The sequence below is a fragment of the Candoia aspera genome, chromosome 5, assembly GCF_035149785.1.
Source record: "Candoia aspera isolate rCanAsp1 chromosome 5, rCanAsp1.hap2, whole genome shotgun sequence".
Classification (NCBI taxonomy): domain Eukaryota; kingdom Metazoa; phylum Chordata; class Lepidosauria; order Squamata; family Boidae; genus Candoia; species Candoia aspera.
The window spans coordinates 27,002,836-27,018,115 of record NC_086157.1 but is presented as its reverse complement, the minus strand read 5'-3'; the positions used below and the strand labels follow the sequence as shown (position 1 = coordinate 27,018,115).

General features: G+C 36.0%; 1 protein-coding gene across 5 annotated transcripts in view; it reads right to left on the bottom strand.

The window, feature by feature from the left end:
• Window positions 1-15,280, bottom strand: part of DOCK9 (dedicator of cytokinesis 9) — a 133,616-nt gene that overhangs the window by 41,209 nt on the left and 77,127 nt on the right. For all 5 annotated transcript variants that reach the window (XM_063304808.1, XM_063304810.1, XM_063304811.1 and 2 more), the window contains exons 21-34: window positions 15,139-15,260; window positions 14,949-15,035; window positions 13,656-13,745; window positions 11,767-11,882; window positions 11,011-11,080; window positions 10,783-10,908; window positions 10,523-10,594; window positions 9,818-9,964; window positions 6,595-6,678; window positions 4,974-5,085; window positions 3,866-4,044; window positions 2,245-2,361; window positions 2,001-2,121; window positions 1,177-1,310 (exon numbers count right to left, since the gene is read on the bottom strand). In XM_063304808.1, coding sequence (XP_063160878.1) covers window positions 1,177-1,310; window positions 2,001-2,121; window positions 2,245-2,361; window positions 3,866-4,044; window positions 4,974-5,085; window positions 6,595-6,678; window positions 9,818-9,964; window positions 10,523-10,594; window positions 10,783-10,908; window positions 11,011-11,080; window positions 11,767-11,882; window positions 13,656-13,745; window positions 14,949-15,035; window positions 15,139-15,260 — 1,577 coding nt within the window. The remainder of the gene's footprint in view (window positions 1-1,176; window positions 1,311-2,000; window positions 2,122-2,244; window positions 2,362-3,865; window positions 4,045-4,973; window positions 5,086-6,594; window positions 6,679-9,817; window positions 9,965-10,522; window positions 10,595-10,782; window positions 10,909-11,010; window positions 11,081-11,766; window positions 11,883-13,655; window positions 13,746-14,948; window positions 15,036-15,138; window positions 15,261-15,280) is intronic.

The window sequence follows — 15,280 nt, the reverse complement described above, 5'->3', positions numbered from 1 at the left end:
CAAGAAAGGAAAAGATTAAATGACAATTTTACCATCTGCTAGAAGCAGCCTTAAAAAGCTATCTCATAAAACTGATTTTGTTTTATTTACATTTCAGTATACATGTGATGTGATGACGTTTGTTGATTATTTGAGCTATTTTCTCTAAAAAAATCTGCTTCAGTGGTTTAGCAAAATTGTCAGAACTTCACTGGACTCATACATTTAAACAAACAAACCATCCAACCACACACACACACACAAAAGAATACTACTTGTAATGGAAGAGTTGCATGATAATTTCTCTCTGGTAAGGACAGAGCTGTCAGTATTGAAAAATCCACTGTAACCCGTTTTTTCTTTGATGATGAATAGTGCTCTTCTGCTCCACTTGTACACACTGCATAGGAAGAATGCCTCCTGAGCAGTTTTTCCCGCTGCCACAAGGCAGGTTAAGGAGAAAATATTAAACAATGTTTTCTCAGTGTACAAGAATCAAGTGCTGATGCTAAAAATATGACAGTTAAAAGACAACGGTATATTACTTTAAATCAACCAAAATATGCTTATGTAATCAATCTATAATATTTAATTACTAGATTTGTGCCAGGGATGACTTAATAAATGTGTTATTAAAGAGGTAAAAATACTATATTGACACTTTTTAAACATATTGTTCCTCTTGAAAGGTTTTTGGAATTAAGACAAAATATGCCAAACACACAGACAAAGGAGATTGGCTACAATATACTGTAATAGCGATGATTTTCTTCTCCAGCTTAAATTTTGTGAGAGAACTATAATACCCACAGCATCTTATTTATGACATAAGTGAAACAGTTATCCTTTCTCATTGGTAGAAACGATTTTATTTATTTAATTATTTCAATTTGTACAGCCACCCATCTCAACTTCATGACTCTGGGTGGCTAACAGTGTTAAAAGAAAATATTAAAAAAACAACAGAAAAACAAAAAACTGACACACATAGAAACAGCAGCTGGGGTAAAAACAGAACTATCAGTCACAAGTCACATAACCAATGTACAGGCTCAGTTGCACCTCCTGAACCCCAGGCTCGGAGACAAAACTAAGTCTTTAAGCCCTATGAAAGGCCGGCAGAGTTCTATCCCTTGCAATAGAACAAGAAGATGCTGTGTATTTGGTTATAGGCACAAATACATTAAAAGTTCATACCTTGTCTAGCGAATTGCTCTTTTCACCATGTTTTTCTGGGAGACTGTTTCCGGAGTCTGTACTTATAAGGGAGCCTCTTGAATCTGCATTTCTCACATAATTAACATTAGGAGTGGAAGAAGTATATGGAGATGCTGAATAATGAAATGTATACAAAAGGGATGTGTTAGTCTCAACTGATAAAGAAAAAGTATTCTATAAAAACAGAAATCCCCCAAATACATTCTCTCACTCTGATGTATTTTATGTCATCTCCTGTATCCAGTCTGGTAAGACTCACTGTTATTAGAAGCTCTAACTTACTTTCAGCTCATCCCACAAGATTTACTTGACTTAACATTTCCCTCAATTATGCACCAAATCAGGGATAAACACTTGGCCTGTGCCTACTTCTATGTGTGTTGCGGTGAGGGTGGGGGGAGTATCAGGGTTAGGTACATATTTAACACTAATGATAAAACTGAGTAACTTCTGGATTATCAATGAGAAAAGTAGATACTCATAAATATACTGCTCCATTTTCAGTCATGGAAGTTACTGCTTCATATTCACTTTTAGGACTTGAAACCCTTAAATAGTTATATGTCCCATTTTCTCCTGCCAAAAACTTGATTTCAACCTCATAGTCAAGTGAAGAAGTAAATTAGCCAAATGTGGCTATAGTCAGCAAGCTTTACAGCAGTGTGAGAATCTAAGACTCCACATTCCAACTGCAGTCAGTCTCTCTTAAGCCACACAGAAATAACGATTTTATTTCTCATAAGCATATATGTTGCGAACCACTAAAGGCTGTATTTAAAAGGTTCTGAATTCTAAATGGTTACCAATGCCTGATATAGCACCAAACAAATCTTTCTGGAGGCTGCTGTCAAGTGCATTCATAGATTTCTGTGGTGTCACCAATGGATTTGCAGCTGGTAAATTCAGTGAATCATCCTTTGCACCCTGTTAAAACATGCAAAACATTTTTTTTCATCCTCTGATATGCTGAATTTTTATGTTAAAGAGATATTTGTACACTGAAATTTATGACATATGCTTCAAGATTTAATATAAAAATATGCTTACGCTGCTAGAAGCATTGATAAGGAAGGGTGAAATATCCTTGACATCAATTCGATGAACATTTTCTATCAGTAGGCCAAATATTGGCAGATACAAGGTAGCTATTCTTGCTTGATGACTCTGTAAAAGAATATTTAAGTTTATTATTAAGCCAAAGTAAAAACACATTAAGTGCTTATAAGGGTGTCCACTAGTTCATCAGATGTCTTCCAGTTTTAAGTTGTTCATTTAGTTATAATCATGAGGGGTTTGATGTTTAAAATGGAGACTCTACCTTAATGCATAAGTAGGAGGATTACCAGAGGAGGATTTTAAATTAGATTCATGGATGCATTTTCTATAGATATTCCTAGATATCAGTAGCCAATCTGATTAGATGCTTTAAGAGATCAACACGTTTCCAATTCCTTACATCTATGAGATTCAAGTAACTCAGGGTGCTGAAGGGATACACTCTCCAGGTATGGGAAACAGAGTTGATGGCCTGAGCGGAAACAGTAGAAGAATCCTATCTAAAATGAAATTCAAAGCCTACAGATAAAACTGTTTTGATACTCTTCTAGAGCAAGCCACAAGAGAAATATTAAAGTTTATTCAATTATTGGGTTACTTTGCATGAAAAGATTACACTGTCTCTTTATAATAAAGTCTTCTCTAATCTGAGAATCCATAAAAGTTGAAATTTCATATGAGGAACTCATGCTGTTATTTCCTCTTCCCCAATTTTCTATTCCCAAATAAAAATCATAAATATATTTAAGCATATTAAAGAAAATAAATCAACAAATTATAACCAAACTGAATAATTTTCACCAATGTTCTATAGAGTAAATAAGCATTATTTAAATCCTGAAATGGTTTGGGATATTAGGGCCAATTTTATTGCTTTGTAAACGCCATCTGATAATCTACTGTCTAAAATAACTGATTCAGTTTTAAGTTATACCTACAACAAAGTATGATGCTTGCATTACTTTTCAGATATTTATACACCTCCATAACTACATAAGACTGCACTTTTATTCTTGTATCTTGACCTCTGGAGAACAATACAGTAGATGTTAAAACCAATCAAATCTTTCCCCTTCATAGTATGGTATCAGTGTATCGATACTAGAAACAAATCAGGATATTACAGGTTTAGAAAGACCTCCACAAGACAGAAAGTATTTCAAGATTTTGAACAGCACAAGATTTTTTTTTTATTATTCTGAATAACCACTCGTATTTAGTTTTTTAAGATTTGGGATTCTATTTCAAACTGAAGAGATAGCAAATTCAGTCCTGCAAGAGCTGACATCTAGGCAAAAGGCTTTCTAATACGTCATTTCTAGTATGCAGAGGAAAAATTAAATAAGGGCACAAGAAGGGGTTTGGACACTGTGTAAGCCACCTATTAAGTACAATGTTTAAATCAGTGCAGATCTACGTTTGTTCATGTAGTGAGTGGAGAAGGCAGTATTGCCTAGAACATTATCTACCATTAGAGCTTAACACTACGTGGAACCCTGGAAGTAAACCATCTGTAAAGATTTCTGTGAATTATCAACATAATTAGCATCTTATATACACAAAGATATTCATAATTAACTCCACTAAATAAACATTCTGGCAGTCTGCTTACCTTTGAAGTGTATCTGCCGTCAAAAGAATGTTTTATCATTAGATTCTTCAAAACTCCAATTGCAATTTGTCTTATCTCTCTGAATTCCTGCAATGCATTTCCCACCTCTCTGAGAAGCAGTCCTACCAAAAAGTGATGCTTGCAGAAGTCATCTGATAAGGAGTAGTCCAGGTGAAGATCTGAAATCAAGTATCACACATTTTTATTTTATTTCTATACTGGTCTTCCTCTTAGAGGTGTCATAAAGGCTGGGTAGGTCTAAAAGAAGCCTGAAAAATCATTAACTGATGACTACCTGTAGTTTCTTAAGCAGAAATGAGTATCTAACAATGTATGTCTAAGAAAGGGGTATGCTGATAATGCATTTGGAAATAAGTATTATAGAGCCCTGTGTCTTTGCATCAGTGTATCTCATGTAATTGCTAAGAATTCCATTTTATAGATGGAATTATAGATGGAATAATGACACCAACAGGACTTTTTTGACCACACCCTGTGGTCATCCTTGACTTTTAGGTTCTCTAGCAAATGGTACAATAAAGAACATCCTGGATTTTTTTTTATTTTATTGTAATATATTCATACATTTTCATTTTGTTTCCAGTGAACTCTGACATGTCATATTGTAAATTTTTACTTTTTATAAACTCCAGCATGATTTAAAAATGGAATTCCTGCATATACTTTTCTGTACATATCACTATTGTTTCTAAAATTAAAAAGGTTATGATTGAGAAGCACATTTCACACCTATCTCCAGGAATTTCATATGACTCCCTTGTAAGGAAAGCTAATTCAAAGGAAAAAAAAGCAAAGAAAGACAAAAAAATAGCATATTGCAGTTCACTCCCCTCATGCCTAACAAAGAAAGTAAGAAACTGAATTGGACATTTACTGAGCCATAAAGTTATATCTTTTACTTATATGTAATTACCTATGCATTACTTTATCACTGTATTACATACAGAAATGAGGCAGGAAGAAGAATATATTACATTTACAGAAGGGCAGAATCCCAATATATATTTCTTAGGATATGAAGGATTTTTCTAAAGATAATTTTAATGTTCTGGGAATCTCAGTTTAACTCTGTCAAATATGAATTTACCTTGATATCTCTGAATCCTGCCTTTTCCAAATGGCATAGGAAGATTTAAAGGAATGTAGTGTTCATGATTACACACTGCTCGGAGAAATTCAAATTTGAACTCAAAAAGAGCCTGTAAAACATGTTAAAGTTATAAATTATTGCTTACTAGAATTAACATACTTTAATCGAAAAAGAAAGGAAACTAATCTTTAGATTACTGGTTCAATATCCTAGATTTTAACAAAGCAATGGCTATGTACACACAATAATCTTAAAGAACTCTATGGATTGTAAAGAGTTGTATAAACACAATAACTATGGATTATATACCCATTCCTGATTCATTTTCTATTTCTGTTGCCATTGCATAGATAGTGTACCAAGTACATTAACAGGAGCTTCTAATAATCTGTGAAACTGGTTCAAATCAAGATGTGAATAGATGCTACAGTTTTATATATTGCCAGCAGATGGCAACACATAAAGATATTTATCTTCTAACACAAGAAATGAAAAAAAACCCTCACCATGCAATAAATGATCTAGACTAAAATCTCAACATCCATTCAAATCTTCCATATAACAGGTTTTTAAAATCAATATTAAGGTCTGGATTACTCCATAGTATCAATTTAGTATTAGAAAAAGGATCAAGGCAATTTTACAGAACTAGCATGCCACAATTTTAGAACTGATGTAAGATAGTCAGTCTCATTTATTACATTTTTAACCCCTAACAGTCCAATTAACTAACCCTGCTATGGATGTGAATATGCCAAAAAGGGCCCCCAGAGGGCTTCCAGGTTGGGATGGGTGGCAGTCGTCTCTCTCCTCCTCTGATTAGTTTTTCCTTAAACAACTTGAAATCCTGTACTGTGTGGACAGCTTCTCATTAAGGTCATTTATATTGTAATAATTACACTGTGGCTAATTACTTTGCTCTATACATTTCAACTAGAGACAAAAAAAATGTGTCACTTTAGCTGCAATATTAGCTGCATCTTCCCAATCCATGGGATAAAAAGTGAGAGAGGAAGAAAAAAGGCAAATGTATTAAGATATTCTTTGCTTTGAATTGGCACTGAGGCCAATTCAAAAATCTATTTCTGCTCTCCAGGTATTAGCTGCAGAGATCAGTAATTCAGGTTCAAGAAAAAGTTTCTCCTTTTCATGATCAATTACACGCACAAGAAATAATTATGCTTGCTAGTCATAGTGTCCTGAATAAACACATTAATTTTCTGGAATCTCCACTATGTAAGAAAAATCTGCGTATGATTGTACTGATGAACCCAAACTCATTTGATAACGTTTACCAAAAAGTCTTTAGATATCTAATTACACTGCCTGTTGACCTTCTAACTGAAACTCAACATGTTAATAAAATTCCCTTATCTTGAAGATTAGGGGCTCAGTTCAATTTAATTATTGTTCAGTTACTGCATGCTGCAGTAAGCGACAAGATGCTGTGTAGATTAGACAAGAAACACTGCAATCTCATTAGGGTCCTAAGAAGAACAAAATAGCCATCTTCCCATCTTAACCCCACTGAAAGTTCATGTATCTGAATATCACTAAACACAATAGGGAAATACCATTGTTAATTCCCAATTCAGGAATTGTTTCTGTATTATAGTACCTTTGGATCTCCTGGAGCAAAGAAGCTGATATAGTTATTAATTTGCTTGAATACGAATCCTCTGTCCATATAGGTGAAACATCGCTGCAAAAGCGAAGCAAAACAAAACAATCATTAATAAAATAAATACTTACATTTCCTTGATTATTTGGAAAAGACATCCTATAAAGGTTAAATTAGCCTAAGCTGCACACAATAGCCAAATATCAGCCCTTTTAATACTATATAAATTATAGATTTGTGAATTAAAATACTCTACTTTGAATCATCCCATAGAATGACCTGAGTTTATTACCAGTTCAGGGCCACTCAATGGTTACTAACAAAATGTTATTAAAAAATAGAACACATATTGTGTATACTACTGATTTAATGCAGAATGGGCTAAATGTGGTTCCTGAAATGCCCTTAGGTGGTCCATAGCATTGCTGAAACTCAGCACAGCTATTTGTAACTGTACTTTAATGCCTGTTTTTGCTTGTAACTTTTATTGTGGGTTTTGGTGAAGATATAGAAAAGGCTGAGGAACACGAGACATTATTGCCGATGCATGTTGGATAACTGAGAAAGCCAAAGAATACCAAAAAGGAGTCAATACGTGCTTCATCGATTATAGAAAAGCCTTCAATTGGGTCGATCAAGTCAAGCTGTAGAAAGTGCTCAGAAAAATGGGAATCCCAGAACAAACCAGTGGCAAGGTGGATGGACTCAGTTATGGTGGTGATCAGTGCACCTTTGGAACTTGAAATAACAAGTCCGTCATGGCCTTAGAGCCAAGCTCCAAGATGTTAGCAGATCAGATCCCACCAGGTGCTGCACTCACTGATTCAGCAGCCACTGAGTAAAATGTGACACCCTCTTAGGTCACTCCTCAGCCAGCACTAATCGTCCTTTAGCCAACATGGATGCGAAGAAACATGGCATGGGCTGAGAATCCTGCACCGTGCCAAAGTAAGCACCTGGCAAGAAAGCAGCAAGACACTGACTCTGCAAGCAAGCCTGGTGCCTCATTACTGGCAACCACCAAGCAAGGAAGCTTCAGCTATGCACACTCGGTGGGGAGAGCATTTAAATGGCGCAGGGACCACCTTCTGTTGCTGGAAGCAACTTCAACACCTAGCTTCATGCGTTCCCGCTCTTGACTCCTGCTATGTTTTCAACCTCAGCGTGTTCCTGACCAAGTCTCTGGCACTTCCCTCTGTAGACATTGTGAGTTATCTGATTATGGACTGTCTGATTTGGATTATGTCTTCTCCTCAGCCTCTAGTAAGCTGTTGTACACACACAGGCTCTTTCTCCTGCTTCCCAATTCCTCCTGTTGCCTCCCCCACCCATCTGCTGCCCTCTCTCCAAACAAGCCTTGCTCACGCCTTCACAAGCCCTGCTGCAAATGCTACGCTCCAACCACCCCTTTCCCCTCCTTGCTGCACTTTTACCAAGCTCCTTCCACAGTGTGTGTTTTCCCACCCAGCACCTCTGCAAGCCTCACCCCAAGTGCCCACATTGTGCCCACACTTTGTCTGCCAACTGCATGAGCATTTTCTCTCTTCACTGAAGCCAGGGCATGGAGAGGTCAGGGATAGATCGTGGAGAAAATCTATCTATGTGGTCACCAGGAGTTGAAAATGACTTGACAGCACATAATCAATCAATCAATCAGTCAATCAATTTGGTGAGGACTGGACTGTTTTTGGTATTTAAATGATGTTCATTCTTTAATATTTTCCCCCTGCTCTTATCTATTTTTTCATCACTGCCTCATCTGTTTCTGCAACAGGCTCTGCTTATCACCTGAGACCAACTCAGTGATGGATAAAAAGTTGCCTAAAGTTGGCTCAATATCGTCTGCAAGCATAATATTCAAGGTATGGTTTAATATCAAAGATTTAAACAATCTGATTTCTTGCAAGACAATTACCTCAAATTCCAATTTACATAATTAAGATTGGTCACATTCATAGATTTGGGATTCGCTGCACTGTGTTAGCTATAAAATGGAAAACCAGAGAAGAAGGTTTGGGGCAATGGGGTAAAGAGGTAGGGGTTCCCATACTAACTGTCATGAGCACTGATGATGAGCAGGAGGGGGCCCCTATCCAGGGGGGAAAACGCATGCGTAGCAGTGAGTTGAGAAGTCATTCAAAGAGACACAGAACAGACCCGCCATGACTTTTGGGGTTTATCTGTATGGGTTTTCTCACGCTTCTTCAGTTTGTTAGGATTTTCTGTTTAATGTAGCAGTAACAAAACACTAGAGACTTATTCCTCGTCTCAGCGTGGTTCCTGACTGTTAGGACACGAACAATGACAGATAGGAATAGGTCCAGCAGTCCGACACGACTACTTCTCCTAATCTGGCGGCCTCAACAGCAGGCCCAAGTATTTGGATTGTCAGGTACCTTGAATTCTGGTTGGTAAATGCTAGGTCAGCGTACAATAAATATCAACCCCTAGGGCCTATTGGTGAATGAGCACAAATACCAGTAGGAAGTAGATTATCTGGACCCTTTCCAGTTGGTATTCAGACCAAGGTATTGTACTGGGGTGGCTTTGGTCACTCTTGCCAATGAATTGTGGCAAGCTTGGGATAGGGGTGATGTGTCCATCCTGACTCTCCTCTCTTGGAAGCCTTTGATACCATCAACCAAAGTGTCCTTCTGTACCAGCTGAGGGAGCTGGGAATGGTCATTTATGTTTTGTGGCATAAATGACCAGGCTCAAATTGGCCTACTTTGGACACATTATGTGAAGACCTAGCTCTGTAGAGAAGGCTGTAATGCTGCAACAACCAACAGCAAGGTGGGTGGACCCAGTTATAATGGCGATGGGTACACCATTGGAAGACCTGAAAGACAAGGTTAGGGACAGATCATTCTGGAGAAAATTTATCTATGTGGTCACTAAGAGTCAATACGAGCTTGATGGCACATAATCAATCAATTATACTTTGAAGGCTTAGCAGGGAAGCATTATGGCCATTTTTTTTTACTCTTTATTATATACTCTATATTTTAAAACTGCATTGTGAGATTCTTGTAAACTGCCTAGTGTTGCAACACTGATGCAGTATAGAAATTATTTCAATAAACAAATGCCCACTAGGTTCTGTTTTTACAGATTAAAACAGATATTTAGAGGTTTTATGTAGGTATCTGCTAAAGATAACACATCTTAACAATTCACTGCCATTTGGAAGAACTAGTGAAGACATACACATACTCACTTTTATGAAGATAGCAAGACTATAGTTTGCATTTTTTGAAGCTTCTGAGTTATCCTTATATTTCTGAGTAATGTGGGGCATCAGCATATTGACAACAGTTTCCACGGCATGATGATATGATGCTGGAAATCTCTGATTTCGTAGCAACTAGAAACAGACAAACTAGAATTTACAAATGGGAGCACTGCAAAATTATCCTGTTCATCTATAACTTATATGCAAAGTTTTCAATTCTGAAACAACTTCAGGACTACAAGAATTCTGTAGTATTGAACAGCATGGAAACACCTTTATATACAGTAGCTATCTATGAAGCTATAAGAAATACCACTCTAAAAATATTTATTCAACTAGTTATTTAGTAGAAGTAATAGTCTTAACCATTTCTTGCAATGAAAAATTATAGAATGTAAGTACACTATCAAGAGAGAATTTGCAACTTAAATTAATTTATAGATTAAATTTCAATAAGAAAGAAGTTACATATGTAGATATGATTTTTAAATTAGTAGCTTTCTATTTGCAGCAGCTTTCTACAACTTGCTATCTTTAGAGTACAATTCCCACCATCCTAGACAGCATTACCATTGTCTTGTGGCCATTAAATGGCAGCATGGTTTAGAGAGAGAGAGAGAGAGACAGACAGATCCATTTTTACAGGTCAAAAATGGGTACCATAACCTCCTGAAGTAGCAGATCTCTTACCTTTACTTTAGCATTTTCCAATAGGTGCTGGGCCATTGATTTGATTAGAATCTCAAAGAAAAACCAGGAATACTATTGAAGAAACAAAACAGTAGGTATAATATAAACTATTCATTTATACCTATAACTTATACAATTTTATTGTCAGTGATAATCATTATACACCATAGTTTTACAACTACAAAGTGCTGAAATTCTTTTCTGATTTGAGAAACTCTTCAATCGATCATACAAACAAAATATCTTTTTTCCTTATATACCTTAAGCAGCTTGTTGCTTGTGAGGAAGTCAGTACATGGCTTCAAGATTGTTGTCATGGTTTTGGCAAGTTCTTCATGTACAGTTTTATATTCTGAAGCAATATAAGGTTCTCCTTTAAAAACGTACTTGGGATAAGAAAAATAAAAGAGCTTTACATTATGCAAAAATATTCAAGAGTTATGTTAATGATAGCACTTTTAAACAAAGCACATTTATATGACTGATACCTTGACATAGGATCTCAAATAGCTATCCAATCCTTCTTCATGACATTGGGCGACCACATGGATAATAACCCTAAATCAAATAAAGTAAGCATAACAAATCATCACACTCTAAATATTTTTAAAGTCAACAACCATCACATTAATATCCAAAGCTGCTATTTAACCTTCATGTAATTAAACTCAAAGAAATGCTTGTAAGGGTGAGCGTGTGATGTTTGGAGTAGCTCTGGACTTTGTCTTCTGAAACCAAATGGAGGACCAGATTGGGAACTCAGAAGTTGGATGTGAGGTGGATAGGGGAAGTTTGGAGATGAGAGGAAGAAAAAGGCTTCATTACTTTAGCTGGGACAAAAGAACAGCAGAAATGACCTTATACTGGAAGAAACTGTGAGTAATTCCCATTTCCATGAAGTAGGTAGGGCAGAGGCTTGGAGGCCTTACTTTTCAGTGGAAGCACCTACACTATAGAGTAGCTTCCCTTTAGGTATCAGGCTGGCCCTCACAGTATTAGTCTTCAGGAAACTAAAGTAAGTTACGTTGCTCCAAAGAATTTACATTAAGTGATGGGATGCCCAGGATGGTTGTCTTCACCTTACATTAATAGTTTTACGGTTCTATGCACCTGTTTTAGTCTTATTGTGGATGCTTCCTTTTTTATTTTGTTGTTGGTACTTTTAATCAGTTTAAACTGCCAAGAATCTGGTCAACTTCGATGCATAGAATTTGATAAATCAATATATTAAAAAACTTTTTTACCTTGTCACATTCACTGCAACATCTTCCTGAGTTGCTCTTGTAAGAACTCTAAACAACTGGTTTAAAATAGTAGGCAGAAATGCAATCATGACATGTCCCTCCATAGCATGAAGGCTCTAGGATACAAAAACAAAACAGTGACCCAAAGTAACTTTGTTCCTAACATACCTATTTTCAGAACTAAATCAAGAGTCTAAGGCTATAATTCTTACCAACTTTCATCTGAAAAAACTGAAGTTCTTTCAAAATTGACAGGATTTACACCAAACCAAGAATAGTTTAGAAGTAGTATACAAATTCAGTAAGATAGACAAGCCAATTTCTGTGTTATTTCATAGCTTGCCAGAACAATCAAGACAGATAAGAAAGGGATAAATAAGAAAATGTTGTTTTACAGACATACTTTTATTCAAGTGGTAAAGCTAGCAGAAAAGCACCGTGCTGCTGTGCTGTTCTGATATAAGCTTAAAGGTTGCTGAAAAACATTGCTCTGAGTTATGCCATGTTAAAACTATTGTCAGGACATTATGAACTAATCTTTTAAACAACTGTCCAGGTTAGTATTTCAGACATGTAATACATCCACTCCTCGTTTAGCAACTACCTTAATTAGCAACCATTCTCAAATATGATGGTAATAAAACATTCATTTTCCAATCAATGCACACATTTACAACCAAATTTCGTGTGCCTGACAACCATGCATGGTGGAGTGAGAGTAAAGTAGCTGTATGAGAGAACTTTATCTGAATGTGTGGGAGCAAACAGTGATTTTCGCAGCATCTCTCTCTCTCTCTCTGTCAAGGGTTTGCTTAATGACCTGGTTGTTGGTATGGAACTCAGTCGCTAAATGAGGAGTGGATGTATTCTGCAACGGACTTACTTTGTATATATTATTTTATAGTATACTATAATAGTATATAGCAGTATCCTTTGGTGTAGGATTATTTTGTCTATTGTCTATATTATTTCAAATGGATTTGCAAAATATGATTTCAAGTTACAGCTCTAAATCCACCATATCAGTGAACATGTTTAAAGACTGAAACAGGTATATACAGTAGCTCTAAACCATCCTTAGCATATCAGTCTGAAAATTAAAACTATGCTTAGCATCAGCATGATTTGGCATAATATCTACCTAGAACAGAATTAAAGCTATCTCCTTTCTAAGGAACCAATCTGAATTTACTGGAGCAAATTCAAGATAACTAGTAGCATTTTCTAATGCACACCAAAGAATCATTTATGGGCCTAACAATGCAAAAAGAAAGATTTGAAACAGGATACACAGTAAAATTGTTCCACAGCTTACTGTTATACTTTAGAAGTATGCTACATAGATAACCTTTGCCATTACTAATTCCCTACCAAGAATATAAGGTGCTAACTGTAGCAGAATGTGGCTTCCATTCAGCTCTGCCTATCTGGTTATGATATATTTTGCTGTAAAGTGATCATAAACCACACATTCTGACTCCCATAATTTTGCACATATGCATATATGAACGGGACACAATTTACTACACATTTTGCATCCAGGTATGACAAAGTCCTCCTTATTAACACATACAACCATTGTGTTGGGAATAAATTACTTTGCTCATTCCGAAGTAATTTGTTTTTTTCTGAATCATCAGGATTGTCCTGGACAAAATCTATCTATGTGGTCACCAAGAGTTGACACCAACTTAATGGCACATAATCAATCAGTTAATCAAGTCATCCATTGACTTGATGACTCCTTTTTTATATGTAAGGGTTTTAGGTTTATACTGTAGATTTCTTGGCTGAATGTATTTAATACCATTAGCAGGCCCTGATCTTGATAACCATTCATCTGTGCCCATCTAATTCCAACTTTATCCCATTTCATAACAATTTTATACCTTAAGATACTTCACAAGATCAGCTCCTAAGGCTTGAGCTCCAGACATAGTTTTTTGACAATAATAGAAGAAATTGTTTAAATGCTGGTCCTATCAAAAGAAGAGTACACTATTATTACAATTGTATGACATCACTATTTCCATTTAAAAAGATCAGTACAGATATGGAGCAAAGTGTTTTCACTTTCAAGAACTCAACCAAATTGAGAAGCACAAAGCAACTTGTCTTTCACTATTGAGTTCTCATACATCATGTAACAACACAACTTTATTAATTTCAATTATGTAGCTCTTACTGGTTCCTGAGCCTACATTATTCTCATAGAAAACACTTGCAAGTTTTCATTTTTCTAATATTTCAAAGACCAAAAACGTTAAAATATGCATGCAAAGACCAATTCCTTACTATGATTTTCAATAAGTGTACCATAACTACAAATGGATCCCCTGGGATGAACATTATACTTTTTTGGTTCCTACCTATGGTGTCATCCCAAAGGTTTGCACCAATTCAAAAGTTTGGTTCAAATTTCCATGGTATTGCTATTCTATGGGCCCAAGTTAATAATAGATTTTGAACATTTTTATGCTGGCAATTCATTATGTTATTCAATGAAGGCTGTATCTAATTACGATTTTATACTAATAGAAAGCACCTTCATTTCCCAAAGGGAACACACATAACTTGCAACAAGTTCCTCCCTACAACATACCATAATTGATACTTGCTTGCAAATCTCATTTTTTCAGGGAAGTTGGGTACAAGGAAGAATAGTGAAGACTAGTGAAAAACATGCTCCCTTACTCCTCCCTTTGTGTTTTCTTGCTAGCACAAAATCCCATCACATAAAACTCTTAATTTTTAAAATATTAGTGTTGGACAGACGTGACAGATTTATTTATCCCATAACCTTCCCCCGGAAAGTCAGAGTATTGTCCTCTATCTTGTGCTAATCTAAAACCCAGCACAAAGGAAGGAAAATCTGCACTTCTTTCGAACTCTAAGCTTGCAGAATTGATGCTCTTACCCTACTTAGAGCCCTGTCATGTACAGAGGGAAGGCTATGTGAGTTTACCTCCCTTTCAAACTCTTGAGTAAAGATTCATACACTTCTTTCTGCCTGTAGTTCTCTGTATTGATTGCTGTAATAAGATGGGCAAGCAAGATAGTCACAGCCTGACTGCATCATCTTTTTCACGTCATGATTATAGAAGTATAAGACTTATACAAATTTGCAGAAGAAATGAAGTCAACAACTTTGGTAGAAAGTTTTAGTGGAACTAATCACCAACCTGTGTATATATAGTGGAAACTAGGTGAGTTGAAATGGTCAACAGTGGTTTGCCTCCATCTACCCATTTAATTTCAGGGCCAGAATGCTGATTTAAAAATAAGAGTTGGTTATTTTGTGTATTAAATACAAATCAGCTTTATCTACTAGTAAGAAAAAAATAAGATAAATAATGTTTTGTTTTTTTTTACTTTGCTCATGCCAGATTCTTGACTGTTAAGATATCCACTTGGAAGATAAGCAGCTACCAGCATATGCTGTTCATTTGTCACCACTCTGCCATCTTTTAACAACTGAAGCCAAGAATATCCAACTAGAAGGAATGTAAAGAGA